Source organism: Anopheles ziemanni, chromosome 3, assembly GCF_943734765.1.
Source record: "Anopheles ziemanni chromosome 3, idAnoZiCoDA_A2_x.2, whole genome shotgun sequence".
Lineage (NCBI taxonomy): Eukaryota > Metazoa > Arthropoda > Insecta > Diptera > Culicidae > Anopheles > Anopheles ziemanni.
Window position 1 is genome coordinate 5,790,892 of NC_080706.1, and position 26,415 is coordinate 5,817,306.

Genomic DNA, 26,415 nt, shown 5'->3' on the forward strand with positions numbered 1-26,415 from the left:
GTGTTACGGTTTGTGTTTATTGCAAAGCTTTTTTCATATTTGACGGTCAAAGATTCAAAAACCATCAAACAGTTTCTTTCATTTGTGGCTGCAATTTGTCTCATTAAGTCAACTCACAAATGTCGCATGTACGTCTAATTTGTGTTTACCGATGTTGCCTGCTTTATCGTGAAATTTGCATCGAGGTTTTTGTTTCACCAGGAATTTTTTACCTTCAAGATCAACATTACGTTGCTGTAAAATGCTCCGATTCAACATCTGAAACATGCCACATTTCATCCAGTGCTATCGCCGGCTGCAAGTAACATTCATCTCGCCCGAAACGACGCATCGCGTTCCGAAGAGGAAAGACGGACGCTTTCGAGCTCCATTTTATGTTTTCCATTGTGTACCATGTTGGTAAACGGGCTTATAACTCATAAAGATAAAATTCCTACCATAGTGTTACGCTCGGCCCGATACATGCCCGAAGAGTGCATCAACACTTAGTGAAAAAAGAGAAAAATAAATAACACTCCCCCCACTCCCCACCCTTTCCAAAACAATGCCGAGCACTTGTGCCTCACCTCCCAGGGTAACGCATTTCCAGCCGTTCGAGCGCGTTGCATCGAAATGGAAAATATGGAAATCCCCCCGGCCGAGGCTGCACACGCACATGCATGGCATGCAGCTACACTCCCGTTTCTCCTCTCGAGGGACGATGATGTGGGCGGCCGGAGAGAGAGAGTCCCCATGTCTGACACTTAAAATTTCGTTCCATCGAACGGTGTTGCGTTGGGTGCAAGCTATGTTAAAGCGTTGCTATCGCTAAATGTCTTTCGATTTCTGATCGCAAATCCTTCCCCGCGTTCGCCGGCTCGGGGTCAGATCCGGTTTGGGATTCCTTCTCCATTTTACGGTCAGTGACATCACAAAAATATGGCCAACGTTAGGTGAAATTGTTGAAACCGGTCGAACCGGTGCATTGGTTGTCAAGAAAGCGAGAAAAACGGTTCTTTTTCAAGACCCCAAAATCTTTCGAGCCACTCACAATTCGACTCCAATTGGCCGACCCGTTGCCGTTGACCGCCGCGAAAGATGTGTTATTTCCGCGTCCGCGCGTATGTGTGTGAAAGAGTGGTGTGTGATTATCAGAGCGGAAACGTACACCCGGTGGTTTGGGATCGAATTATAGAAAAGGAAAAAAAAAAAACGAATCGTCGATATGGAAACGAACCGCAAAAACGGTGGATTGCGTGTATGGCTTCGATGACACAGTTCGACCGGCGGAAGTCCGTGTTCGTGTTGGAAAATTTGACCGACTGCTTCACCCGGATAACGAGCGGATTCGCCGGCACAAACCAACCAGATGATGGTTTGCCGAATGGGTTTTGGAAGTAGGGGTTTAATCACCCCAATCGCGGCGCACCGACCCAATTGGCCCAGTTTGATAAACGTTTCACCGACCAAGCCACCGACGCGTTTACGCAACGGTGGTTAAGCTTGCGCCAGGTTTTATTTTTCGCTTTCTGATCGCCTCTCGATAAGGAAAAATTCGGCCAGGAAAATTCGGGCAGTATTACACGCCGACCGCAACCGGCGTAATTGTGCTCCCGCGCAAACACAACAGAATGAGAGCGACCCAACAAACGAAAACACTGATGCTGACGTTTAAAAACAGTTCCACCACATGGAGTAGTTGGCCGCCATTACTTCTGGGTCCGGCACTTACTCTAAGCGCCCGATTTACATCACTTTCTCTCCTCGGCGAGAACGAGGGATGGGAAGAAACGAAAAACGAAGCTGGAAAAACAGCGCCAAGGTTTTATTTTGCACCAGAAGAAAATCGTGTCAATGTTAATGGCGAATTTGTTGGACGCCTCGGCCCAACGGAATGCCAAGGTAAGCTCTCCAGGGTGTACCGGAAGTAATCTGTCTCCCGAGTTGCTCTGGTTGAAGCAGTTTTTCCCTCTTGCAAAACCACCCTACGGTCGCAACGCGGCCCTGGTGAGCTTTTCCCGATGGTTGAGGAGCATTTTTGCATCACGGTCACGCCTCGACGACTCTGCCGGGTGTCACGGTGAGTGTTATTTTTCTCATTTTCTCCTCCGCATCTTGAGGCGCCGATGCGATGTGTCTACTTTCTAAATGCGCCAGCTGATCGAAACCGGTGCACAGTGGAACTGGTTCCACCGGCTTCGGTGGGCAAAAGAGTTTATTTGCAGAAACTTGTCAATGACGCACCGACGGATGTAAGGATTTATTTACCAATTTTTATTTATTCGCTGATGACGGTAATTAATGATGAGTCGGTGCCGAACATGTGTACTCGAACCGAAGGAAACTTTTCCCATCATGCCTTGTCACCAACAGCGCTCTCGCAGGGGTGCGATTTGCGATTGTGAGCGCGAAGACCACAAACCCCAAGCAAACACGGTGATTATCGTTAATCGATTCCGGTTGTCACGGATTCACTTGTAGTCACCGTAGGCCACCAACTGAGTCAACTCCCGGGACGCACGTGCCCCACGAAATCGGTCGAATCGGATCGAAAGTTGCTTACAAACGAGGGCTTCCCAAAAGTTTACATTGCGTTTCTCCCGTGTTTCACTCCACAGCACAACATGGCGTAGTTTCGTTTCTAAGTACATGCGGTGATGGTGGAAGGTTTTGTTTTCCTCGCCGGCCCCTTCTTCTAATGGTAATTTGTAATTGTCTACATCCTCGCGTCGAATCCGGTAATTACTCATGTTTTCGACAGACGCCAGTTTGATTGCAAGCGGAGCCTGCGAGAGTTTTCGGTGAGTGTTGTGTACTAACGATGAATCAACATCGGCGCAGCCATCCGAGAAAAGGGCTTCTTTTCGCTCTCGACCGACACGGGCAGGCAAGAAGAAGTCGGCCAGCAAAAGTGGGTGAAAAAAGCCGGTGAAACTGTGTGCCAAGCAGAGAAAAAGTTTTCCATCCGGTAAGAAAAAGTGCCATCTCGCATGAAGACGTCAAGGTGAGAATTTCGTCGACTTTGGCACCCAGCGTGCACGCAAATTGGGCGCATCGAGTTCGACGCGGGTTTGACAGATGATTTCCGTCACGGCGTGTTAGTGGATGCCCTCCCTTGGCCCTTCCCCGTTCGCTTCCCAGCCAACTGTCAACAATCACGAATCAGTGCGCTGTCAGGTGTCCGAGGGGTTTTCTCTATGACTTATTCATTCGGTCTGACCATTTGTGGTCGAGCCGGTTTCGACCACTTCTATTCGACGTTCTTCTGGCCGCAAGAGAAATGGCGGCAAAAAGCAAAGCGACTAAAAAAAAACACCTCGCTGGCCGCTTAGACCACCGGTGCTAATGGTTCCTAAATGCCGACCGGGAGCGGCGGTGAGGAGGGAGAGAGGAATAGAAATCGAAAGGTGGCCACAATTGAATGAAGCGCGCACTTTGGGTTAATTGAACCAATAGAAAGTGAAACGCGACCGGGGAGGACCTTGGCCGCTATGTGCGCACTGTGTTGACGTAAAGCAAGCGACCGATACAAAGTCCCGGCCTCGGTGTGTTTGGGTTTGCGGAAAGATGGAATGCAAATCAACTTCGCCAGCATTTTGGGGCCGGCAAGAGCTGGACCATTGGAAAATGAATATTTATACGGTTTGTTTAATGTTCAATGCTTGCTGCAGCAGAGTCTGTAACAAGGGTTGTAAATTATCACGTAAACTTTCAAGTATACTGTACAGATTTAATTTTACATAGTTTTCAGAATATAATTACCCAGCAATTTAATACACCAATAAATTTTGAAGGGACATTCTAAACTAAGACACTTAACCTAAACGAATTTCCAACAATTCACCAAGTTCTGCAAGGCTTCATAATGCTTCCACAAATTACTTCCAAATTGTTCAGCTTCCCGACATGTCCTTAATTTGTTTTTGAATGACAATTATAATCTAAATAGTTGAAGCGCAAATAGTTCCGACGCAAAGCGCCTTTCGTCGTATCATTCAAGGGAATTTTCCCTGATTCAAAAACCTGGTGAAAAGAGGAGAGTTTACAAACAAAAGAGCATCAAGCCACTCAGTTGAAATGTTTTAATTATCTGAAGTTAGAACAAGTTCAAATGAACTTTTCAAAAACTTCCATGAACTTTTCTTTGAACCTGCAAACCAGATGGAATTTGTTTTTTGCGCATCTCAGCCATCATTCCAATTTTAAATATAAATGCAATCGTTATGGATGGGTGAGAAAAATGAGACCAAGCGTGCCGGATCACGTAGTTCCGTGTTCGGGATGTCCGGGAAATTTTTTCCATGAAATGTCACTTACGCTTCATACTCCGGTGCCGGTATGGAATGAGTCGAATGAATTCCAACTTTTATCACTTTGCATTGCGAACCTAGGACATGGGACACGATCCTGCTCGAACGCGACTGCAGACGGATGATAAATTTATTTGACTTTATATCCTGCGCCCCCGGGGGGGTTGCCGAGTGCATGCTCCCTGGGGCTGGCGCAGCAATAATGCACACGATGCACGGTGCTTCCGGTTGAACCGGATGGTTTCCTTTTCGTTTCCAATGAATGCGCGATGATTCGTAGAAGGACTTTTTTTTTATTTTGCTAAATTTTGCTACCACGCGTTGCGTTGGCGTCACTCGGCGTTCACGGGAACTGGGTCACCCGCGGTTGGAGGTGAAATTCTCGCACAACCCGGTGGAATCGGAAATTCAATTAGCATGACCGCATCCCGGACGGCACGAGACAGAGGGTCCACGAAGGCAACCCGCAAAAAAAAAAACAGCCAGCCAACCAACGCGATATCACGAATGCTGAGCATCTTCCCGTGACCGAGGAAGGCTTGCAGCCGACGGGGCCCGGTGGCACGGGTAGGAGCAAAACAAAAAATTCGAAAAGTGAAAGCCGATCTGTACACGCCACCACGCGGGATGCTGTGGAACCGCCCGGGACGTCACCTGAAGCCGGGTGTGTGACATTCAGGAACCGGTTTTCCGGTTCGTGGATTACCTTCGACGGCGGACGAAACGAAACGAATGTCGGGCCGGGTGCGGGCGGAGGAGGATGTTGGAAACGGTCACAACCGGGGAGCCTTCGCGAAGGGGTGGGAGCGGGGGGGGTTCCGTTTTCGGGACGTAATCTTGTTTCCGTGCCACAATGGGAAAATGGGAGAAATTTGTTTGTCCACAACAGCCGAACGAAGCCGGCGCGAAGTTGCACGAAATGCTATCCGCTTTCGAATGCGAAGGTAGCTGTGGCGCATTTTTTTTTCCCCGCTCGCCGGATGGAAAGTACCCTCGTCCCCCGGTCCACCGACGCACTGTTGGCTCTCCAGGATCATCGCCGTATGGAAATAGACATTTTGACGGTTGTTTCGATTTTTTTTCAACATGTTTGCTCATGCTGCCACATTCGATACTCAATGGAACGAATCATTTATATTTTCTCTTCTCTCTTCTTCCCTTTGCCCACCCAACACTACGGTTGGGAAGGTTTTTGCTGAAGACAGGTTGGATTACGTGACTGGAAAACTTAACGCTTGTTTTCGCCCGCGTTTCGACCTGTCCGGATGCGGGCTGTAGACAGCGATGATTACCAAAACGGTTTCGGATAGGGTTTACTAGCCTATTACCAGAGGTAAAACATCGAAAAACGGCACGCAGAAAAGGGGAGAGCGTTTCGATACTTTAAAGCCGCAGAGAACTACCACTTAAAGCTTTCTTAACCATACATCAAAATGGTTTAGCATGAAACGTGTTTTATTTGTATCTATGCTTTTTTGTTGTTAATTTAATGAGTTATGCTCAAATAAATTCTTATCAGTTGAATCATGTAGAAGTTCGAATTTGGTTCTCTTTTGATAAATAGTTCAAATGATCAAAAGGAATGTTTTTTGACAAAAACCAATCACTTAATTTCACCTGCATTAGATGTCCAAGATATCATCCTATTATATAGTAGGTTTCTTCAGGTTCTATTCTAAGACAAAGGAAGGCAAAGAAAAGCAATTTCCATTTGCATCTTCTTGAAATATTGTTTGGAGCTCTCCAAAATTCTGCATTGTCAAACTCCAATTAGTCAAAGTAATTTTGGGGGTTTTCAGAACCCTTGATATTCATGTTTGTGCTACCGACTATGGAATGACTGTTCCGATAAGGCAGTCCGTTACTTACTTACTACATGTTGTCCAACGCTACGCTCAGGCACATACAATTGTTTACATGACAATCTAGAATATGGTTTTAACCCTATTTTTAATGACCTTCCATTAAGGGGACCGAACAGAGACAGTAAAAGTTTAATTACTTTCGTGCGACCGGGCTAGAACCGTTCGGAGGTCTCTCGTCCTCACAGAGGTGCTATTAATTTTATTGACAACTGTTTACGTGAACTGATCCCCATCGAAGGGCAAACGGTTTTCGGCGAAACGGTGTTGGAAGGTCCCCCATTAAAAGCGGGGCTTCATGGAGCAGTATCTGACCCCGGCCCCGGGGTTGGACTGTGCAAAAGCGCATGCAGAAACACCAGTCGTCAGCATATTGGACCGATTATCGATTGGTCCGTTAGAGGACATATGTAACGTACATATTGACAGCGATAAACCCGGCCCCGGCTGGACAGCGTTTAATGTAATGCGAAAAGTGGCGCTCATTATTTGTACCATCGGAGCATCGTTACAAGGACCTTTCGGCAAACCGAGCCCCAATCCCAGCTGGTCGGTTGGTCGCAAAAAGGGCCCGGAGTAAATGTGTCTTGCAGTGGCTTAACGGGAACCGTTAAATTTCCTCATTGGAAAATTACGATTATCGGAACACCATCAGCTAGAGCTTCGAGGATTGCCGGCGTTGTTGTGGCGCAAACATCCACCGGTGGCAAGGGTGCGGTGTGGTGTTGAACCGGCACACTTCATCTTTGCGTAGGCCGTGTGCGCACTTTAACACGCACCGAGTCCGCCGTTTCGGAACTGCCCGGGAGCCAAGCGGAACGGTACTTCCGGGGGCCATCCCGAGCAAGTGCGAATTATTATTCGCTTGGTCAGGTGTTGCCGACCGTCGAGATATCGTAAATTAGTTTTCTCCCCCCACCTCATGCCTCCTCCCCTTGGGGAGATCAACCTTCCCGTGTCCCGTTCACCCATTTCTTCATTCCTTTGTGCGCCTTTCCGTAAGGTCCATTCTTTCGCCCCTTCCCGGTTCGTCAGATGGTTGTTTTCCTAATGGGCTGCGTTCACACAGAAGCTCCCCACTCCGAGGGGGCGCAGGGTGGTTCACGGGAAGGTTACAAGCAAACAAGATGGCCACTCGAACACGGACCGGGACCGAAATCGGTTCATAATTTACTTATCATTCCCTGGCGCAGTTTTGTGTTTTGCTCCGCCTTTTTCGGTGGCCTTTTTTTTGTTGTTGTTCGGCCGACACTTCTTATCTCTCTCTCTCCACACTCTCACCCTCCACGGACTTGTTGGCCGATTTCTTTCACCTGATTTCACGAAACCGGTAACATTCGACTGACACCTTTCGGGAAACCGGAGCGGCCACTGTTTGGTGGTGTGCAATATTTCGGCGGGTTTTATGGAACTCCCTTATTTTGGGAGCGAATCGCGGCTCGTTATCGATCGATTTGAGGCCGGATTCTGGCCGTGTACGTGGGTCTGTGGCGGTGGAACATCCGACCAACGCATATTGCGACCGAGAGTGTGTACCGTTTCTTGGAACGAATGTCTTTCTCCACCTGATCTGTAAAAGTCATAGAGCATCAAAACATCAAAGAAAATGATGTCAGAAAAATCTACCAGCTACTTTCCTACCGGCATGTATCACGGGAAAGCAAACACTCTGGCATGCCAAGATAAACGAACGGACGGAGCGTTCGAGAATCGAACGTCTGGCGATGATTTGGAAAGGCGAGCAAAAGCACACCGCATCTGGGGAACGAATGGAAAATTCTCTCTGATTGGAAAATGATCCGTTGCCAGCAGCCGGAGAACCCCCCCTTCGTCAGACGTTTGATGGAATGTTCTCGGTTCTGGGGTTCTTTAAACTGAATCGAATTACATTCCGACCCGCCAAGCGCCGCTGGGGTGAAAGCGAGTCATTAACGGTGTAGAAAGTGATTTTCACTTCGTCTGTTAGCAGCTGCCGTTAACATTCTCGCCTTAATTGATGAAATATGTTTCGAGGAATCCGACTGCAGTTTGATGATGAAATTATTCAAAATGATCTGCGTCAACCGTGAGCTTTTTTTTATCAAACGGTGTAACGTCCCGTCACACTTTGGCAAACAAGTTTAAATAAATTCTCTTCTGCCAATATACTAAACACATTAGTGTTGAAAATAATGAATGATTTTGTTTAAAATACCATTTTGTGTTCATTGTTCAATTACATTTATCAAAAAAATAAAAAATTCTGTTCACGCTGTGCTCAAATTGTTTTGTTTGATGTAATTAATTTGCACGAAAAGTTGCCAACTTTTATTGATCACCTGACATTTGAGGCAACAGCAAAGCTGCCCGGTATTTTCTCTAGAAAGCCACGGTTCAGATTTTAACGGTCGATGACCGACGCTACAAGCATTTCAACCGGATTCGAATTCTTGCCATCAAGACACGACAAAACCGGTAGTGGGAAAGTCCCCGCCAGGTATTTCGAAGATGATAACAACGCATCTTCTTCGAAGGCCACACTCGTGTCCCGCCTTCCAACTAACTTTCTTCCATAACTGGTTTTCGAACCAACCAACGACCGGATTCGTGCCCGAGGGTGACGACAGCTTCCATTCCGATCGGGAAGTAGAAACAGAAGCGAGCTCTCGCTGCGCCGGGGAGACTCTTCGTCACGAGGAAAACCGATGCTGTCAGTTTTTCCGCTTGGTCTGCGTTTCTGCCGTTTAGAGCCTGTATACATTACAGCCCTATACAGGGTTGGTACAGAAAAACAAACAAACAAGCCACATTAAAATGCACAACCGTTGGCGTTCCTTTTGTGCTTTTGTGTAGCAAGCTGATTTTCTACGGATTCTAGTGAACCAAAGATCTCCTTTCAAGGACATCTTTCAAGATAAACTGATTTGCTTACATTGTCGATATGCCATTTGCTAGCCACTGCTTCATCCGAACACCTGAGAAGAGAGATTCGTATGACAAATATCATATTACTACGTCATACGTCAAGAATTTCAAAAGCGACGGATCGATGGCTGCTTTGATGGTGCACGATCGAGCGGAAAAACAGTCACGTTGCAACGGGAACATACCCTGTGCGCGTCGTCGGGAAAACCAGCGATCCATATCAACGAGTATATCGAGTATGTGTTAGTGAACACTGTTCGATCATTGTGCACCCCAGAAGAAAAGCGGGTAAGCAAATGCAATGCATATGCATTCAATGGCGTTCATTTTCCCCTCCGCCACCGAACGAAAAACCTCCCCCGCTCGGATTCCGCTCGCCTTTGACCGAGTTTTCCCCGCTGGAGAAAACCCTCTTCGCTACGGATACAATTGTGTCCTTCTTGTCAAGCGCTTCTCAACACCACCATCTGCCCAGGAGGATTTCCTGGACACGGAAATTGAAATGGAGATGACTATGGGTGGCCAGATTAGATTGTAAATAAAATACCCGTCGTTTGTTGCTGCTGGCTGCTGGGGGGATTGGTCCTGCCAACTCCTCCTCCAGGTCAACACAACCGTCAGGTCGTTGCAAGGCGAAGGATTAACTTCGATGACTGGCGTCGCACCTTCTTTGAGCCACCAGCGTGTGGTCCGTTTGTCGCTTGAAGCTGGCGCGAAGATGTCTCGGATTCAATATTCCCGGAACAACGCTCGAGCGGACGGAGAGCTGCACCGACCAACACCACGACAATGGGCGACTTTTCTCACGACCTGAAACGCTATTTCTGTGAACTTCTTGTTTCGATATCCTTTCTCCGGGGCAAATTGCACTTTCACGGGCTCAGAATCTTGTGTTCACACCGACCGATGCACTTTCTCTCGACACTCTTCTCCAACCGAAAAAAAAGCAACACCACCCCGGAACCTGCGCAATCTTCAGTGAAATCTTGCACGGAGGGAAAGATAAACACACAGGACACTGCACTGGAGCACTGGGACTTTTGTTTGGCGGAATCGCACGCTCGCCCTTCCGGTACCTTTCACTTCACACCACGAATTAGGGTTCCGAATTGCAACGAATAAATATAATCATACATCGCACACCGGCACACCGGTCGAATACGGGCATCGGAAAAGCAACCGCCGCTTGGTAGGTTTTCGGGAGCTACTGCGGGCCTCGTGCTCCCCTTTTCCGTGCTTGTTTCACCTTGCTATGCCCTTTTTCGATCTTCGATTTCGAACGCGCACACCTTCGAGCGGCGAACACTTTGGCGAACGAGCACACGCACCTTTCCGCTTACGCCGACGTCTTGACTCGACCGATTTCTCCAGCCAAATAAATCCGGTCGCTACGCTAAGCGATCGCGAACCGCGCGCGCCACGAGACTCGATCGGATCGTTGCACCGCCACTCCACCCAGTTTGTGTGTGGGGTGTGTGTTTCTTCGTGTGTGTAGGGCAGTAGGAAAGTATGCAAGCGAAAGAAAGAGAGAAAGTAGACGGCGATCGTGCGAATGACGCGATCTTCGGTAGATCGTACAAAACAGTGTTTTCCAGCATCCAGTAAAGATGGATTATTTAGCACGAATTGTGTTTGTGTCAAATTTTTTTAATGTTTGATTTTTTAAATTGCAAATCAAACTATGAAATGATCTTTTTCAAATGCGAACTTTAAAAAATTAAATCACTCCTAGAAATAACAATTAGGGATGGAGTTTCCAACGAATTTAAAGAGAACTCTACAAAATATAGCAAATATAATTTGGATTTGGTTTCTTACAATTTTATCTTTTATTTTTTAAATAAACATGTTAGCCTTCTGAAATCAAATTCATTATAAAGAAAATTGAAAGTATGTGCCAAGACATTTTCGTAGGAACATTCAAAATGGTGAAAATTACAATACAATGTCCTTACTTATTATTTTTTATTTTGATGTTAGTCGCAAAAATAAATTGAAGAAAATAAATTTTTCAATATTGCAACAAAACATAAAGTTTCACCAAACAATAGTTTTTCTTTAGGGGCTTCAACGTACTGTGAAAATCACTGTCAGCCATCTTGATTGCTAAGCAACTGAAACGGAGCCGTCAGCGTCATCGTCATCGTTGTGTCGTCATCAACGGTAGCTCTGGGGCAGCGGTAATCTGGCTACTGTTACGGAACGCCGGGTCGCGATCGTAGGTTTAGTTTTATTTTTTTCGTTTTATTACACACTGGTGTGCCTTCCGTGTGATGGTAAAACGGTTCCATGTCACCCTCGAGCGCTGCGGGTCGGAGACAACCCGAGAAGCACACAACAACCGGGACCGATGTTTTCCTCCAAGAGCGACTGAAACAACGAAGAAATAAGTAAAGGGTCGCTTTAAAGGGAGTTAAGGTCGCGAAAGAGAGGAGACTGAACCGCAGACGAAAGAGAGCCAGACCAAGAAGGAAGTGTCACCGGTGCACGAGACCGTCACCAACAGCGAAGATGACACTGCAATCTCTGTGCGCGAGCCATGCTTTCCACCGGTCGGCCACGACGAATGGAATGGGCTTCACAATTGCAGGCAAAGCCTCATCCAAGAGAGTGTAATATTTCCCAAGCAGCACCACAGGCACCGGATGCTAATGGCCTTCTTGTACCGGGTCCGGGACAAACCACGATGGGAAAGGAACCTCATCTCATGCATATGTTTGTTTTCGAGGGTGTGTTTGTTGTTCATTAAAACATTAGACGCGAAGTTGGTCATATTTAACCGCGCGCCCGTTTATGAACTTGATTGTCCAAGACGGCTTTCACAAATGTCCGATAGTTTGTACACTTTGTGCATCGAGAGGTCAGCGACACAAGTTAATTGGAAACCAAAAGGGAGAGTACCAGCGAGAGGGTGAGCGTCAATTAGGTCGCTGACCAGGAAGCTGACAAGGGGCATAAAAATTACACTGTCTAATTGAAGTGACCCCGGGAGCCAAGATTGGCTTACTCTTTGGAGTACCAAGTTCCCTTTCACAATTTGATTAATTGTAGGTAAAACATATTTTTAGACAAATATTTCCGTCTCGAATTGACGAAATGAAACCGGCGGATCCATACGGCCCTGGAATTCGACCCTTAAAATACCAACAACTCGTTCCTGGCTTTGATGCTTTTACTCGTCAAATTTGGACTTCAACCGGTAAAAATTTTACCGGCGATGATGTAACGGAATTTCGGCTGTAAAGTTAAAATCCAGAAAAACCTGAAGTTATGTCAAGAGAAAGACAAAAATTTATTAAACTGGAATTTTAGATCAAGCTTTTCGGAATGAACAACAATGGGATGATAGATCAGAGGTGACGAACCTAAAAGAGAAAAGTAAACCTATTTACAATCTTCTTCTTCTTTCTTTTCTTCTTCTTCTTCTTCAGCGAGGATTTACTCCAGTACGGCTATTGAATCCAGCTTCCCGGGCCTTCGCAAGCTAACCTGGAGACATAAACCTCTATTGGTTAAGGGCTACTAAGGCAATTTACAATCGAAATCGAATCATTATTCTAGTAGTCAAACTTATTTAAAATAACCGATAGCAGGTTTTGAATAAAACTTTGGTTAATAAACTTGTTCAATATAATGTACACGCTCCTATCACTCGATGTTTGACACCACTGGCAATCGATCGGAAACAAGTTTCTACTTTTCCATAAGAAAGGGTGGAATGATGGACCGGAATTTTCGGTTCGGGATGGTAGATATCTAAAGCATCAAAGCATCGGTAGCATTTAGCGATATTTCTATCATCTAAAGGGCCATGAACCTGTCGACCTCAGGGCATGATCCAGTCGATCATTAATCAATTCATGCTGCCATTACTCCACTGCGTCGTTTTCATCGACCTGTCTAACCAAACGGCGGCGAACGGATGGCGTTATGAATAAATGAGTTTTGATAAATGGTGCGCCGAAAGCGAGCGTGGAAGAATTGAAGAGTTTTATTGCTCGGTGGAAATTGGACTATTGAAACCTTCGCTGCTCTTGATGGGATTGACAGCTTCCAATGGCAGGTGTTTCGTTTAGCTACAAAGATGGAGATGTACGAGCCGGTTTGTTTGGAACAGGCAAAAGGTCTTTGGTACGTGTCTCCTGCGGACGACGAGCCTTTTATGCTCGGCAGGGTGCTTTCTCATTGCGCAGCTAAGTACATCTGGAAATATTCGGGCGTTCCATTGTAGCCGCACTCCATGAGGGCACGGTCGACAAGAGTGCGTGCCCGCCATCAAGCTCACTATCGCTGTCGTCGATCAAAGACCCCTTCAGCCTTGGAATCAGCTTTCAAGATCAAACTTTCTTCCGAGTGCCGGCGCTCTTCGCTGTCGTCGGTGGTGCCATTCCTGCTGCCTTCCAGACATTTGCCTACAAACCCTCCCCGAGGTACCCCATAAGTCGTCACCCGTCATAATCATCAGCATCATCAGCATCACTGGCGACCGGCTGATGGCGGCCGTGCCATTGGCCATTACTTTCAATTGTAATTTAGTTTCTTTTGAAGATTACTTTCAATTGTAGCACCCCAGTGTAGGACGCGAAAAGGAAAGGGAACGAAACCGTTCGACAAAAAAAAAACAACCACAATTGGAAACTCAATTGCTCTCAGCTGACCAACTCGGCGGGGAATGGGCGCTCCTTCTATCGTTTTGTTTGCCTTTTCTTGTCGGTATTGGCATTTAGCGTCCTCCTGCTTCGGATCCAACCGAAATTCGCCTCTGTTTGTCTACTCCCGTGGCGGTTCCATGGTGCGATCTGACATTTCTCTCTCGTTCACCGCACGAAAGCGAAATTGTAATTCACACTTTCGCACACATTGACGGTACGGCATGGCCGCGGTTTCTAGATCCTCCATGCCGGGGGTTTCCCTTCGTCCGGAGTCACTCGAATGGCGAATCCCAAGTGCAAGTGCGAGTACCCGATTGGAATTGCTAGCAATTGTCCGGTGTGGCGTTGGCACTGACAGTATCCGTTCGGTCCCGCCGCTCGGTGAGGGCTTTTGTCGGAGAAAGCATTGATTTTTCGACCGCGGTTAGGCCCACCGAATTAGTCGCCGGAGGATTCTACACACCACCATGCCCTGGAAAGGCCGTACATCGTGGTCCATTGCGGTACAATGGAACCGTAACGACGGAGTGAAACCCGGCCAGAAAGCCGGCACCCGGCCGCACCCGTCCGAAGCCCCGCCAGCTTCCTTTTTTGTGGGTCACTGAATTGATCCGTACGGTGGTGGTGCCTTTTTTGGCGGTGTTTACTTACTTTCACACTAATTAACGTTCACTCTCGAAGCCAGCGAGGCACCGGGGGAGGGGAAGCTTGCTATCGAACGGCCGCGCGAGAACACCGAAGCACTATGCTGAATTGTGACGTTGGTGCGAGGTGTCGCTTGCTAATGGCGACAAATGAGTGATTTCGATTCTGCCGCCCGTTTGGTGGCTTTGGCGTTAGTGCATACGCTTACGGTCGCTATCGCTAATGGAACCCGGTGGGTGCGTATCCGGAACATCTGGGGCCGCAGCTCATTTCGGCTCGCTTGTTTGCTCGACACACAAACGCGGTGGCCAAGCGAAGTAATTAAATTTGACACTTTTCACGTTCACCGTTAGCGCTGGCGGGTAATCGGATCGAGCCGGGGGAATAAAATTTGACTGATGATCCATAACGAACTTAAAATCTGGAGAATTTGGTCGATTCTGAAAATGTAGTCCAATGGAAGTATTTGACCCATTTTGTGGAAGAACGATAGATTCAGAAAACACTTCATGAACATTGTAAATTTAATCCATGGGGTAAAGTTCTCATATCAAAGCAATGAGTGGCGTTTCTTGTTTCATTTGAGGTACCAAGAGTGAAATGGATCATTTTTACCAACCCATGCAAAGCTTTTCCAATGTTGATTGGTCCATTCAACTTCTGGTGTTGCTTTTTTCGCAAAACCATCCCACTACTGAATGTTTCAAAATGTCAACGCTCTCCTTCAATTTGCATCCTTCAAGGGGTTCTAACCCATTGCTGGCGATTTGTATTCGTACTTCACCGGTTTTACGACAGTGTGCTAGCATGGGCTCCTCCCCAAACCCCATTGCATTTGAAAACATAGAACCAATTTTACGAACAATTGTCCAAACTGTCAAACCCTTTTCACAAATCCGTTCGTTTTTTTTTTGTTGTAAGTAAACCATTCGCGTGTAGCACAGGACATCAGCCGGAAAGGATCGTCCCCGGGCGGGGGGAGGTTGCAACAACAACAAATTGCCATTCCGGTGAAGCATAAAGTGCTCTCGGTAAATGAAAATTTTTCCACCCAACCATCGTATCGATCGTTAAACCGATTGAAATAAAAACAAACACACTCGCCACAGATAGTGGTGTTGTTGGTCTGAAATCAGTTTATCCCTCCAGTTACTACCGTATCCCACGCTAGCAGCGGTCAGGTCGTTTGCACTGTGTGTTTTGGAGTTTGTCGATGCACTCGTAAAATAAATTGCCTGCTGTAAATGTTCGTCCCGTTTGTGGCGACGGGCGGCTGTTGCGCGTTACTGCAAAGTTGTGAAAGAATTTACCAAAACCCCCATCCGAACCCGAACCAAACTGAATTGACGCCATGAATTCGATTAGCAACGCCGTGGGGTTCGGGAGCATCCTCGAGCGTACCGGATCGTTAAACGATGCCGGGTAGAAACATCCAATCAAGCTGTTAATTCTTGTCGAACTGCAGTCCATCTTCAGCGAAGCTACCTTCCCAGCAACGGTTCATTATCAGTACCTTTCGGTGGAGCACGTTTTGCGGATATCGGTAAATTAATTTCCGCTTTATTACCGCACTCGTTTATCAATCAGTTCCACCATAATCCTCCCCGCTTATCACTTCCGGCGCATATCAGTTGGAGTTGGTAACACCCTCGCTTTTGATATTGATATTGAAAACCATCTGCCGTGGGTTTGCATATGTTTACCGATGTGGTTTTTCCCACCATCACAAGTATTTCCCTGGTGAAGAGGAGGGAAAAAACAGTCTCCTACAAAAACACATTGAGTCGTTTCGTAATATGAGAATGAAGTTGACATTTTAATTATAATCTAGACGAGAGATGCTTTAACAATTTTGTTTAAAGACTTTTAAACAGTAATTGGTTTGTTACGTTTCTCGTAGGTAAGGCTTCGCACGCTCTTTAGACCACAAATTGTTAATTTTCTCACCACAATACACTCGCTCGGTGACCGTCCATCTAGGACTGGGAAATATTTCCTTCCAATTTCTGATGACGGAGATGATCCACAGCAATTTTCCGTTCGAGGAATTTCTCCCGCTCGAAGCAGGATTCCTTCCTTCCCCTTTTCTCGGGAGGTTGCCTTCGCCTTTGATGGGTTAATTACACGAGCGACGCCCTATCGATCAAACCGCACGGAAAAGGGGTTGACAAGCTTCTGGCTGCCTTCTCCTTGACCCACATTTTGGCAACTCGAGAAAGTGATCATCCCGCCGGCATGCTTAATGGCACAGCACCCCCAGGTTTGTCCCCATCGCGTGCCTTCGCAACCGGTTTGGATGGCAATACTTCCTTCCAATTATAGCCCTAGTTACCCGGTGATAAGCTACCGCTTGCAAGGGACCGGTTGGGTTTCGAGGTTTTATGGTAACGACCGTTTCGTTGAGCTTGTAAAGATTTGATAAGAAATGGTACACATAAGAGATCCCGATTTATACGAAGGACCCAATCAGCTTCGGTTTGCATAGAGAAGCATATATTTTTATAGATGTAAATTATATTGTACTTTTTAACCCAACTCATAAAACACAAAATATCCTGTTTATGGTGTTTCGCTTACGCCGGCATATACAAATTGAACTCAGCGTTGAAGAAATCGAGTAACAAAATATTGAACCCGTTTTTAAAGCCGATAAACGCTGATTGCTTTTATTGTCAAATTACTTTAAAACTTTATGCAATTTTTTAATTCCTTTGCTACACGGCACTTCCTCAGCTGGTTATATTTGCATTCATTTCAAGTAGTTGAATTCAGCAGATCTTCCCTGTCGACCAATGCTGCTGACGTTGATAAATATAGTCCTGTGAGTGGAGCCACCCACCGTCGGTCCGTAAATCAAACAAAACATAATCCGCGTCGACCGGATTGAGGTCCAGATGGAGAATCACAATCAGTGCCGAGCATCATCATCTTCAGCGCAACTGAACCGGTGCGGATGCGGTCGAATTCTACCTTCCTCCGTTTGCGGTGTCGCTTGGTAACAGCGCATCGGTACGGGTGCTTCTCGGCAATAAAACACACCCCAAACTGACCACCGACTGTCAACAGCCGTCGCTTGTTAGCTTGGAAAATAAATGTGGTCGTAATGCATCGCTGGCTCGCTGCTAATTATGTAATCAGCTACGACGAGGAAGTCACCACAATGTGTATGGATTCTCCATCAGCGAGAGAAAGCATAGTGGGTGGAGATCAGTTCTGTGGGTTTTCTTTTTCTACTTGATATTTGCTTAATATCCCTCAAGAGTATTTGATATGATTATAATTAGGTAAGACTCATCATGGATAATTAGAATAACCGAGACCAATTAATACCTACCGTAGAATGAACATATTCGGAATGGAAGAGACAAACTGCACTCGGAGAGATTATAATAAAAACGAAGAAACCGTCGTATATATGTTTATTTTCATTAAATAGCCATTGCAGCTGAACCGTCAGTTGCATTTACATTGGAGCGGAGTTCTTAAAAATTCGTACGTATGTTACAAAATATGTGAATTCATTTAGCAACTCTATTGTGGCGTAGCTTAGGTTTGTTAAAACTTGAATTGGACATTTATCAGCTACTGTACAGGGAAACGAAGGTTCCGGGTAAGAAATCTTTGCCGCTGTTTCATGCGACCCTCGAAACAGCTATTTGCACAACTCTTCTCAATCGATACCTTCCGGGTACTTATCACGTTTGACTCCTAGGCGATATATTTACAACCAGTCACTGGCTTAATGTAAAGCGGATATATTCGATTCGACTAAGCTATTTCTCTAGGTAAGGATGGAAATGAATTAAATCGTTAAACAACCGATTTTTTTTCCTACTTTATGTTACATGAATCCACTCGCCCGGGTTTGTTTGTGTGGTTGCGGTAAAAACGCACTAGTGGTTTTAAGTTCGACCGGCCTTTTAACCCTCCCCCCGGCATGGTGATGGAATGATGAGTTCCGCTGGTGTTAATCTCAGGGTTTTTGTGTTTGTAAAATCGTATGTAAAGCAACGGAAAAGACTGAATGATTGGATTAATTAGCATCGAAACTCATCGTAAGTGGGCTCAAGTAGGTTTCCATCGCCACGCGCGTTATCGGAAAGACGCAGTTTTCCCTTGCGTTGCAACCACGCACCACACAAAGGGACCCGAGCGAAATGGCGGTAACATGGGCTGTTGAACTGGCAACACGGCCAGAAGCCAGGCACTCGAAGCACCGTTCGCAACGTTTTACGTTGCAGGCTGCATAACTCTAGGGGTAATAGAATAAGTGATCCCCACGCTGGGGATGCGCTGCAACAGTTGGCAAAGTATAGCTCGGTCCTTAGTTCCCATTTTTGGCAGGCTGCTGCACCATCGCATCCTCTTCTCCTTCCGCTTCAGATTGGCTCGGATTCTGGGGGGAAATTGGAAAAGAAAAAAAGGGAACGAACATTCGTTAAAACAACGCTTTGGTTCCCACAGTTCATGCCATGGAACTGTGTGTTTGCCAACGGATTGCAAAGCGGAAACGGTGCAACAGGTGCAATCAGAGATGAAAAACAATGTGCTGCATCGAAAGAGAGGTAACCAGGAACATAAGCAATGTGGCACGAAACAGGATAGATTCAACCTTTTACTAACGATATATGCTGCACATTGTAGTGTTTAAAACATTTTCCCCCGAAATGGGGTTTTTCGTGTCAAAAGAATACATAAAGTACGAAGTGAAAATGATCAAAGACAATGATAGCGTTGGTAGGGTTACCGTGTAACGTGACATGCATAAAGAAATATAGGAACATCAATTCGAAATGAATACCGTTCGTGACATTATCACGAACAAGGCAACGAGTCAGTAGGTCTGAGAGCAGGAAAATGACAAACTTGCAAAGCAGGTTATGCATATTGCAGGACATAATTTCGTAGAAGACAAATGGATTGCGTTGGCGAGCACGAGTTGACGCCTGATGTGCCACCTGCCATCATAACCATTATAAAAACATCAGGTTGACATTAGAAACTAACATATAGCCATTGGGAAATTGTGTAGGTCTAGTGGGGTTTATCGTCCCGACAAAAAACACTTCAAAGTCCTGTAAACAAAGTGTATGAATAGAGATAAAAGCTCTGAACAGAAGCAACAATAAATTAGTTTTTCAATGAAGTTATGGAGCTTTTTGGCTAATTTATTATTTGAAAATCATAAAAGAAAACAAAAGTGTGTTCATAACCTTTACAATCGACTTCACGTGAACAATATATCCACAAAATCTAGGAAAACAATAACTTATCAATGCGGGGAAACCATATAAAGCCTTTGTTGTTATGCTTTCCAGTTGGTAATTTCCGTTTAGATAGAATAAATTGGATTACAGAACCCTGGGGCCAATGTTGTAAAGGAAGCCTTGAAGCGAGTTGAAGGTTCGTCGGAACCGGAGGTTGATGCGTCCGGATAGCCATGTAATATTCATGCATAATTTATTCCGGATCAAATCAATCATGATCAAATTATTGAGATAAATCGAAAGCATGCATGTTAGACGTTTGCAAACCCAAAACGAGCGAAAAAGGAAGGCAATCCAATCAACCCAACGCACATCGAGAAAGCACAACACTGGATGTTTCGGGAGTATACACGAGAAGGAAGGAATGGGGTCGGAAAGGTGGAGTGGAGCAGCGATAGGGATGGAGTGAAAACGAGCATGACCACAAGTGAGCAAGGCGAAAGCGGAATGGCAGAGTTCGGGGGCAGCGAGTGGCCAACCTCTACGGCTCGGGGCTTCGGGTTTCGCCCGCCGGGGAGCTTCCGGGCACGCAGCCGGAAGTCGAGAGCCAGTATCAGGGCATCAGCTCGGTCAGCTCGGTGTGGTCGCCGTTCTCCGTGACACCCGAGTCTTGCAGCATTGCTGCCCCATAGTGGTCGCGCACCTGCGTCGTCGCCTCTGCCTCGGCCGCCGCCGCCGCCGTCCGTCCGTCCGTTGGTCCCCCGTTGCCCTCTAGCCGGCCGTTTCCGCCACAGCCCCGTCGGTCGCCGTTGGGACCAGCCCCGTTCGCTCGGCTGGCCCCGTACGAGTGGCCACCTCCCAGGCCTCCTCCACCGCCCGCCGACGCGCCGCTCGGAGGCGTCCGGCAGAGCAGCTCGTTAAACTCCTTCCGAAAATTGTCGTTCAGCCAGCCGTACAGCAGCGGGTTGGAGCAGGCCGAGCTCATGCCGACCATGTGGCAGATGGCGTACGCCACCATGATGTCCTCGGTGATCGCCTTCACGTACATGTCGGCGAACAGGTTGAACAGGTTCAGCGGCAGCCAGGACACGCCAAAGATCAGCGCGATGCTGATCAGCAGGTAGTTGGTGCGCTGCATCCGGCGGCCCCGCTCACGCTCCCTCACCGGTTGCGTGTCCTTCCGGCTCGTGCCCTTCCCCCGGCCGGCCGAGGACGAGGAGGGCCCGGCACTGACCACCAGCCGGTGCTTGAGCTTCAGGTAGATGCGCAGGTAGGCCACCGACACGATCAGTATCGGCAGGAAGTACTGCACGCACAGCGTGAACGCCGAGTAGTACACCCGGCCGTACGCGATCGGCCACTCTTCCACGCAGTAGGACACGTACTCGATGCCCAAGCTCGGTAGGTTGACGTCGTAGTGGATCAGCTGGTGCGTGATGAACATCGGCGAGGCCAGCACGATCGATATGATCCAGATGCCGGTCAGAATAGCGATGGCGCCCATCAGCTGAAGGCTGTCTCGCGTTGGATACACGATTACCTAAAGCCGGGATGAATCCAAAAGGTAGAGTCACAACCAACCAACTCCATCCTTTTCAAGTCTCATACTCACTTGGTACCTATCTAACGCAATCGCGGTGATGGAGATGGTCGACACGAATATACTCGTCGCCTGCAGCGTCCCGATGGATTTGCACAAAAACGGCAACCTTCCCAGAGGCCAGTATTTGGTGAGAATTTCCACCAGCGTGAGGGGCATCGTCACCAGACACAACAGCAAATCTGTGTTTCAAAACGGAAACCCACAAATGTGGAAGGTTTTTGTTTCTTGAAATTTTTTATTCACTTTATGATTGATATTTGTTGTTAAGTGTAAATACTGTTTTGATTAAGTAAACAATTAAAGGGTATAGGGTCAAAATTGAAAGTTGTACAATCATTAACCTACTACGTCATTAAAATTCTTATGCTTCTTTTTTTGATGAATTTATTTCGTTTCAAAATTTGATCGGACTACAGAAGTAGAATTGACCAAACAGAACAGAATCGTTCAACCGTATAAAAATGTAAATCACATCTAATGCTATAGGTAAATCTATTTCGTAAATCTACATATCAAAATGTAAATATTAAAGCCACTTGGTCGAATTCAATCGGCAAGCAACCGTACGGCATTGCTACGAATGGAAAGCGAATGCTAGCAATCAAATGTGAGGAAAACCCAGAACGAAGAAAATCATATCAAAGTCGAGCCTTGCGGGTGCTTCAATCATTAGCATATTTACAGATGGAAATGTATACGTATTCCCCGGAAATCCGGCGGCAAACGATGGAGAAAGGAAATTGCGGTCCGTCTTGAAAAGAAAAATGAAAAGGATCTACCTCAATTGGACAGAAGACGGGAAGCGAATGCGGTTCCCAGAAATAAGCCGGAAAAGATAAAAAAAAACAGAACGGAGCAAAAAAGGGATCATGCGTCGCTTACCGGAAACGGCCAAATTTACGATGAACATATTGCGGGCCGTTCGCATCTGGGGCTTGCGGGCGACGGCCAGCACGACCAGGCTATTGCCCGTGGCCCCGAACACGATCAGCGTGCCGTACATGACGATCAGGATGTGGTACCAGGGATCGCCCACCTTCCGGTTGTTGCTGTACTGCTCGATAAGCCCCTGCCGTATGTTGGAGCTTAGCGTCGTCATATTGTCGAGCGTCAGATTGAAGCGGGTCAGCACCGACTCCATGGTGGCAGCGAGGGAGCTTTGGTGCGGGTTTTTTCTTCTCTTTTATTTATATTGGCTTTAAAAGGATATCTTTTTGTTTGTCCTGCGAGCGACCTTTCACGCGGTGCGCGGTTAATCCCGGCGGAATGAGGGATAATCAGGTGTTATCATACAGAGAGTAATGAATTGGACGCCCTGTCGAATGACACACCTACGTCGGATTTTCTCACCGCATGATGGAGATGTGGCGGAGGGGAAAAATTCTGAAATAAGGAAGCAATATAAAACATGTGGTGTTACTAAATCGATGTGGGTGAATCTTCTCTTAAGCCACGGGTTTTAAGCAAATTTAATTGGTTGGTTACTAAATGGAAAAACTTAATAGAAATTAATCCCAATTAAATATTTATTTAAATCCCACTTCTAGTAATCTGATTCAGAGCCTGTAATTCCTCTAAAAGCATTGACTTGATAACATGCTAAATGTGTAGTAGGTTGTTTATGTTTTAACAGAACTACCCTACCGCAGGCTATACGGTTGGCGTAATACGTCTGACTAATTAAATGTTAGCCAAATCCATCCTGGAAATACTGATTGGATACGTTTCATTTCCATAGAACTGGTGATGGCTTCAGGTAGTCGATGTCGCGTAGTCGCCTTACGGATATTTTGCATTAAATGAACATAATGTTCGAATATACAGCCCTGTCTGAAATATCGACATATTTCAATTGCCCGCAAAGCTTAGCTAAAACCAATTGAAAACATGAAGCGAATTTGTATGTTAACATGTAAATAATAAACATAAACATAAAAATCATGCTGGGAGGGCAGCAATGGAACGTTTTGTGTTCTTTTTTAGCCATATTTTTTATATTTTCATTATCTCAATAAAATTCATGTGCAAACACAATCTGTCAGTCAATGTTGAATTTCATTTGATTTGTTTCTGGATAAGTGTCTGTATTTTAATTATTGAACATTGTTTCTTGACATTTTAAATGCCCACTATTTCTCTAGTTTAGTAAAACTGAAATAAATAAAAATCTACTAAAAATCTTCTAATTCATACAATTTTTCGTGCAACTCAAACAAAACGACGTTTGTACTAGAGCACAATAGCTCGAAAAGCATGGAAAAAAGAAGGGTTGAAGGTCGTCGCAAATAACAATATTTTTGCAAACAACACAAAAGAAGATAACCCGCCCCTAACGAGGTGATTCGGTGGTTTCAAAATTCATATGTAACCCACCTTTGGTCGTGCCAATCCCGTGTAGCTACTTTTGGGGAGCTTTTCACCAACAAGCCAGCGTGGATTTTCCCTCCACTTTGCAAAGGTAAATCCCTCGCCGGGCGCACAAAGAGGCGACCATATAAATGACGCCATTACTCATATCGATATTGGGGATTAAATTGAACGCGAGTGAACGATAGAGTCCTGGCAGTGATTTATCCCAGTACGTGCGAGAAGATGCGGCGGTTTACGGTCAGAAAGCTGTTGGCAAGTCATGCCACGGCTATCTCTCCGTGTGCCAGCATCGATGCAATGGTTGGTTGGGATGCTGCAGCACGTACGGCTAATACTGTTCGCACGGAATCGGATCGCTGGTCGTTAGCTGCCGATTAAATAGGAAAGAATGCACACCGCAAAACGATCATATGGAGCCCCCAGAGCCATCGCATCGTACCAGTATATATCGTTTTATGTTCCATTACTAGTGTCGGTTGGTCGTAAGGGAGCAAGCAATGAAGTCAGATTATGGAGTACCACATTCTGTCCTTTACCATATGCTTGGGGTTTTTAAGATATTAAAGGGATGAAAAAGATTTTACAAGATACCAAACATAACATTTCAGCCTGTTTCGTAGCTTTCAAAAGTGTAAGTAAGAATTTGGGAAAACATTTTATGGTTTGTTCACTCATTCCACAGCGGCAATCATAATTTGAGTCCCCAGAAATTTGTTGTGCTTCGATTGGATCGCTTTTCATCCTATTCCCTCAACTGTTTTATGACGCTCGGGGAGCAACAAAATCATGTCCCAGTGTTGTGCTGCAAAAATTGCACCCACCGACGCCCCCCAAGTGCTAATGGGCCAGTCTTCGATTAACCGGAAGCCACCGCATAAACCGACCAGGCAGATTGAGTGGAAACGTTCGGATAAGCATGGGGAGCCATTTTTATAGACCTCAGCGTACGGTCGTAAGATTTCATCCTTGGCTGGATCTATTTAATGGCCCGTGCGGTAACCGATGGTGGCGTCAAGTGGCGGAGCGTTCGGCCAGGATGGGCTGTTTATGTTTGACGCAGCGAAAGCAGCGTGGTCCATGGAGTTTCCCATTTTCCAGCCAGCAGCCGCACGACTCAGCGGACACATACATCATAGTGATGGGGAAGCGGTAGATTTCGTTTTGCTTGAATGAAAAAGCCATACTGGAGGGACCTATTTCATTCCACGCCACGGTTAGTAGCTGTCAGAAACAAATGCCGTCAGATATGTCAGCATAAGCGGGGCGTTTAGATTAAAACATGAGATTAGGAAACGTAAACGTTCTGTTTTTTACTTTAAAAAAAACTCTTCGGGTTGGCAATGTTTCATATTTGATATCTTTTTCTGATGTTTTTTGGGTTTCTATCTTCAAAACTTTGAATTCTGCTTACTCGAAAGGGTCTTACACATAAAATGTTTGAAGTACGTAGTTTTTCATCTGTTTTGCCTTGTTAAACATTAAAACAAGTTCGAGATATTTCATTGGTAGAGGGATATGTTTTTCAAATAAAGAAACACGAATATTATTATGTGAAATTCCAAAGAAAATAAATCACTTCACAACGAATGGGAATCTAGAAAAGTAAATAATTTATTGCATCCAAGATAAACTCCAGTGTCATGCGATATTGTTGGCGGTGTTTTTCGATAATAAATAATGCAACTCTTCATAACGGACGCTTCCGAACGACTGGTACGATCGACCAAACGCCTGCCGAGCGAATTGATATATTCAGCGCACAAACAAACCAGAACGGCGAATTATTGATTCGGCGGAATAAACCCTTTCGCGCGGAACCCCACCTGTGTCCCGTCCGAATAAAGCCATGATCGGCTTCCAAAACTGTTTATATTGCCCGAGGTCACAACTGGGCCTCATATTAAGTCGTAAACTTATCCACAACAACAGCAAAAAAATGGTTCGCCTTTCGCCATGCAAACGCCATGCGGCGTTCCTTCGTTAAACCGCAACGCTTGAATTCAATAAACTGACAGCGAATAAAAATTCCCATCGTTCACAGTTTACCATTTATGCGTAGCATTCCGAGGATGGCATTAAAAAAGGGACGAATCCCTCCCAGCAAGCGTCCCAGCTGATGTTTTCCATCCGTAGCGGTATCGAACAAATAATGGTTACCGATTGGAAAACGCAACAATTTATCGGAACGTACGCAGGAATGCGTGCGTCATATTTGGTTCGCGGTACGGATCATAAACTACATAAAATTTCTGCCTATCGACAATATGATTATGTTGAAATTGTCTCCGGAAAGCCATGCATTATTAACGGTAAGTGTAATAAATACACTTCAAACTCAAATGATCAACTTTGTTAGGCATTTATATTTTGGTTGAATAATCCAACACTTTCGAGGAATAATTTTACCACAAATTCACTGAGAATAAATCCGCAACAACAATTTAATAACCCAACTGTACATGTTTACCCATGAGTAAGTTGATGTAAACAAGTGCCCGGTACTGGAATTTAATTTGATTAAAGAAACTAATTCATTGTAACACCAGAACACCATGGGTCAGGTGGAACCTGAAAGTCAGTCTATGCAGTAAAACGTATAGTAAACGGAGGACTGTTCCAGACAAAAGTTTTATAAAACCATACACAAGGGCATGTTGCTCGTGTCGAGAAAGTTCTGGCGTGACATAAAACACTAGAGAAACTTTCTAGCATAGCCAAACGAAGTTATAATGTTCAAGTATTGGTGTATGATGAACCAAATGGATTCAATTTGAAGCATGAATTGCAACAGTTAAGGCTCGCAAATGCCACACATAACAATTGATGTTTTATAGAGCTGTAATTTTGTACGAACCATCCGAGAAAATTATTAAATGCTGATAA

The 26,415-nt window shown here is 45.8% G+C and overlaps 1 protein-coding gene across 1 annotated transcript; it reads right to left on the reverse strand.

Annotated features, from left to right (window-relative positions):
- Nucleotides 1–20,172: 20,172 nt before the first annotated feature.
- Nucleotides 20,173–22,303, reverse strand: LOC131289498 (neuropeptide F receptor). Its single transcript, XM_058318773.1, has 3 exons — nucleotides 22,045–22,303; nucleotides 21,172–21,341; nucleotides 20,173–21,099 (listed from the first exon to the last, which is right to left on the reverse strand). The coding sequence occupies exons 1-3, from the start codon at nucleotides 22,301–22,303 to the stop codon at nucleotides 20,173–20,175; spliced, it is 1,356 nt and encodes a 451-aa protein (XP_058174756.1).
- Nucleotides 22,304–26,415: the final 4,112 nt, after the last annotated feature.

What these genes read in the sequence shown, in the direction of transcription:
- LOC131289498 (XM_058318773.1), bottom strand. Translation starts at nt 22,303, where the DNA reads ATGGAGTCGGTGCTGACCCGCTTCAATCTGACGCTCGACAATATGACG. An exon ending in CGTAAATTTGGCCGTTTCCG is followed by an intron (nt 21,342 to 22,044) that starts GTAAGCGACGCA and finishes TTTGAAACACAG; the next exon opens with ATTTGCTGTTGTGTCTGGTG. An exon ending in TTGCGTTAGATAGGTACCAA is followed by an intron (nt 21,100 to 21,171) that starts GTGAGTATGAGA and finishes TCCCGGCTTTAG; the next exon opens with GTAATCGTGTATCCAACGCG.